This window comes from Plecotus auritus (genome assembly GCF_963455305.1).
Source record: "Plecotus auritus genome assembly, chromosome: X".
Lineage (NCBI taxonomy): Eukaryota > Metazoa > Chordata > Mammalia > Chiroptera > Vespertilionidae > Plecotus > Plecotus auritus.
In genome coordinates, this window is record NC_137784.1 from 18,409,551 (window position 1) to 18,413,195 (window position 3,645).

The 3,645-nt window shown below is 54.3% G+C and overlaps 1 protein-coding gene across 1 annotated transcript; it reads left to right on the top strand.

The window, feature by feature from the left end:
- Positions 1-2,101: 2,101 nt before the first annotated feature.
- On the top strand, positions 2,102-3,364 carry LOC308239526 (melanoma-associated antigen B4-like; the record flags this gene model as incomplete). The annotated part of the gene is made up of 1 exon (XM_080652309.1): positions 2,102-3,364. The coding sequence occupies one exon, from the start codon at positions 2,102-2,104 to the stop codon at positions 3,362-3,364; it is 1,263 nt and encodes a 420-aa protein (XP_080508435.1).
- Between the last annotated feature and the right edge of the window lie 281 nt (positions 3,365-3,645).

The following is a 3,645-nucleotide window of genomic DNA, read 5'->3' on the forward strand; positions in this document are numbered from 1 at the left end:
GGGACAGCACCCTGAGGGCAGAAGGAGAGAAGGCACAGGCTGTAGCTCTGGTCAAGGAGGAAGGAAAGAGGAGTGAGCAAACCCCCTCTGTGCGGGGCCCCGCCCCTCCCCGGTTGTCCCGCCCCTCCCCCACCCTCCAGCCCTGCCCCTGCTCTCAGGCCTGGGGGACCCTGGGCGCAGAGCTCAGGCTGAGGGCGATCCCCTGGAAGGGTCTCGGGAAGGTGTGGGCCCTGGGATGCGGGAGCGGCCCAGTTCCGCAGGGGAGAGTGAGTGACACCCCCACCGGAGCCAAGGTGAGGGAACGTGGGAGAAATCCGCCCTGGGCCTGCTCATGGCTCCCTGAGGACCCAAACATGGCGGGCCTGTGGGGTGGGCCTTCCTGCCCCCCTCGGTGGATCGGACACTGAGGGCCTTGGTCTGAGGGAAGGGCACCGCGTCCTGAAGGATGTCAGGGTGGGAAGTCTGAGGGTCCCCCGGGGCCGGCCCACCCCCTCAGTGAGTAGGCCGGGACCTTGCCGCTGCCCTCCACCCTGGGAGGCCCGGGCAGCGAGGCTGTCAGGCCACCTCTTTAGCAAGACAGAGAGGGGTGATGGCCTTGGTGTGAGAGGAGGGGACCCCGTTCTGAAGGAAGTCAGGGTGGGAAGTGGGAGGGTCCCACGGGGACGGCCCACCCCCTCAGTGAGGAGGCCGGGACCTTGCCGCTGTCCTCCACCCTGGGAGGCCCGGGCAGGGAGGCTGTCAGGCCGCCTCTGGGAGCAAGTCACAGGGTGTGAGGCCTTGGCGAGAGGGAGGGCCCTCAAGTGAGGAAGCATCCCAGGTGGGGCAGGGGGCAGGCCTCTGTGAGGACCCAGGGAGTCCCCATCCCGCTGCTGGACTAGGATGCCAGGAGGTTTCCGGAAAAGATGGCTGACACTCCTTTTCTCCTTGGGTGTCCTGCAAGCTGGTTGGGGGGTCAGGGGATGGTGGGTGCTGGGTACGGGGATTGGGAGCTTTCATTTATGAGGGACGGTTTGCCCTCACCGTAGGAGGATATCCAGGACTTTCCAGAAGTTAAGGGGACATCTCCCTGGGCCAATATATCATACCCATGACCATAGTAAGAGAACCCCTATTCTCAGCCTTGAGAACCTGGGCAGGTTTGGTGACTCTCATCCTCATGGAAGCCCAGTCTCAGGAAATGCTGGAAGGAGAGAGGAGTCCCAGGTTACTACACCAAAAGTCAAATGAAAGATTGAGGGGCCCAACCATCATTCTATATAATAAGAGGCTAATATGCAAATTGTCCCCTCTACTGGGAGTTTCACAGGGAATTTGCCCAGAGGACAGGGCTGGCCTGAAAATGCCATGCCCCACCCCCAGCCACTCCTGCCCCTGATGTGCCAATCCCACCCTGATCAGGGGTAGAGGTAACCTGCCAATTGCTCTCAGCCCCTCCCCCTGACCCACTATGGGCCCTCCCCCTGGCTGGCCCCAACCCCAATTGCCACCCACTTTCTGATCCAGGCTGAGGTCTGCCACCCAACTGCCCTTGGCCTCTCCCCCCAGGGAGCCCTAACTGATCTTAGGGTGGGCCGACCGGACTCCCCTCGTGCAAGAATTTGTGCCCAGGGCCTGTAATGGTATAAGATAAGAATCCTGAGCCCCACCTTTGCATTCAGCTCAGGGTAGGCCTTCCTGCTTAGACTCACCCTCACTTATTTCCATCCAATGTAACAGAAAAGAGGCCTTCAGGGAAAGTGCAGCCACCAGTCAGCAGAAGAGCGGGATTCCAGCTACTACCCGGAGACCAGGTGAGAACCCTGCATGAGTACTCAAGGACCCAAGCAGCACATGAAGGGACCTTTTGGTCACAGAGATCTGCTAGGTTTGGTTTGAGGTGTCCATTTCAGAGGAGCAGAACAGAGGGGGCCCAGGACCTGCCAATATTTGACATGATGATTCTGGTAGTTAACTGAGAAGAATCTGACACCCTAGAACACAGGCTCCCCACTGGAAATCCCTCTGCTGTCAGCCCAGTACCCCCTCGGAAGGGCTGCCAGGATGTAGTCTAAGGATCCCTGCAAGTGCCTCTCCAGGTTTCTCAAGGAACACATGGATCAGAATGGAAGCACTGTGGGTTGCTAGAGCAGTGCCCTCTAGGAAACCCGGAGAGGCAGCCTTAGCTAAAGCCAAGGTAGAATCCATCTCACCACTGACTGAAGGCACTCACATGATCTGTTTCTCCTTTATCCAGGTATCTCCATCTCCTGATTTCCTGTCCAGACTTCTGCCTGCTGTCCCTGACTATAGTGACATCATGCCACTTGGTCACAAGAGCAAAAAACACCACCGTTCCAAAATTGACCCTCAGAGTTGTGGCAATTCTCAGGCCACTGCAGCAGCAGCAAAAGAGTTCCCTCCCTCCTCCTCTACTCAGTGTGAAGGTATTAGCCAGGGTCTGCCTGTGGGTGGGTCATTTAACACTTCCCAGGGCCCTCAAAGCTCACCAACCACCCCAACCTCTTTTGTAGCTATTTCTTGCCCTGGATCTGATAAAGCTTCCAGCAGCCAAGAAGAGGTTGAGGCTGTCTCCTCTGCGACCACACTCTTCACTGGGGTCTCAGTGGTGGATGATTTCAAAAAGAGGACTGAGGCTTTGGAGCTATTCCTTCTGTCAAAGTATAAGCTGAAACAACCCATTATGAAGAAAGACCTGCTGTGTATTGTCGGGGAAGAATACCAAGACCGATTTTGTGAGATGCTCAAGAAAGCATCTGATCAAATGGAAACCTTCTTTGCATTACACATCAATGAAGTCAACTCAAGCAATCACTCCTATGCCCTTGTCAGCAAACTGAAACTCCCCAATAATGGGAGGGTGCGTCCTGGCAGGGGGTTCCCGAAGACCGGTTTCCTGATGCATATCCTGGGTTTGATCTTCATGAATGGCAACTGTGTCTCTGAAGAAGTGATCTGGAGAGATTTGCGTCTGAAGCAAGTGTACCCTGGGAGGAAGCACTTCGTCTTTGGGGAGCCCAGGAAGCTCATTGGAGATTTTGTGAGGCTGAAGTACCTGGAGTGCCACCAGGTGCCCGACAGTGATCCTCCACGCTCTGAGTTTCTGTGGGGTCCAAAAGCACACCTTGAAACCAGCAAGATGGAAGTGCTGGTGTTTAGTGCAAAGGTCAATGGTACCCACCCCAGTGCCTACCCATTGTGTTATGAAGAAGCTTTGAGAGATAAGGAAGAGAGAGCCCAAGCCAGAGATGCAGCCAGGGCTGCCACTACTGCCCAAGTCAGAGCATCTTTCAGGGCCATGGCCAGCACAACCCTTCCACCCATGGAGAAATCTAAAGCTTTTCTTCCTTCACACCAGAATATCTAACATCACAATAGGAATAATATTCTTGGAAGGGTACAAGGATCCCTATTCTAGTTGTTGGGATAATGGAATAGAGATTAAAAAAAAAACTTGATTATTCTTAGTTTTCCTTGTTCCTTTTAGTCTCCAGTTTTGTAAAATTAACAAAGTTATACTCAGATGCTTTAAGTTTATTGAAGTAGGATAAATTAAAGCTTAATAAATTAGATCTTGTGTTTGCTGACTCTTTTATCCACCACTGGCTCTTTATCTGCTCTTGGGGAGTCTCATTTTTAGGACTGGGG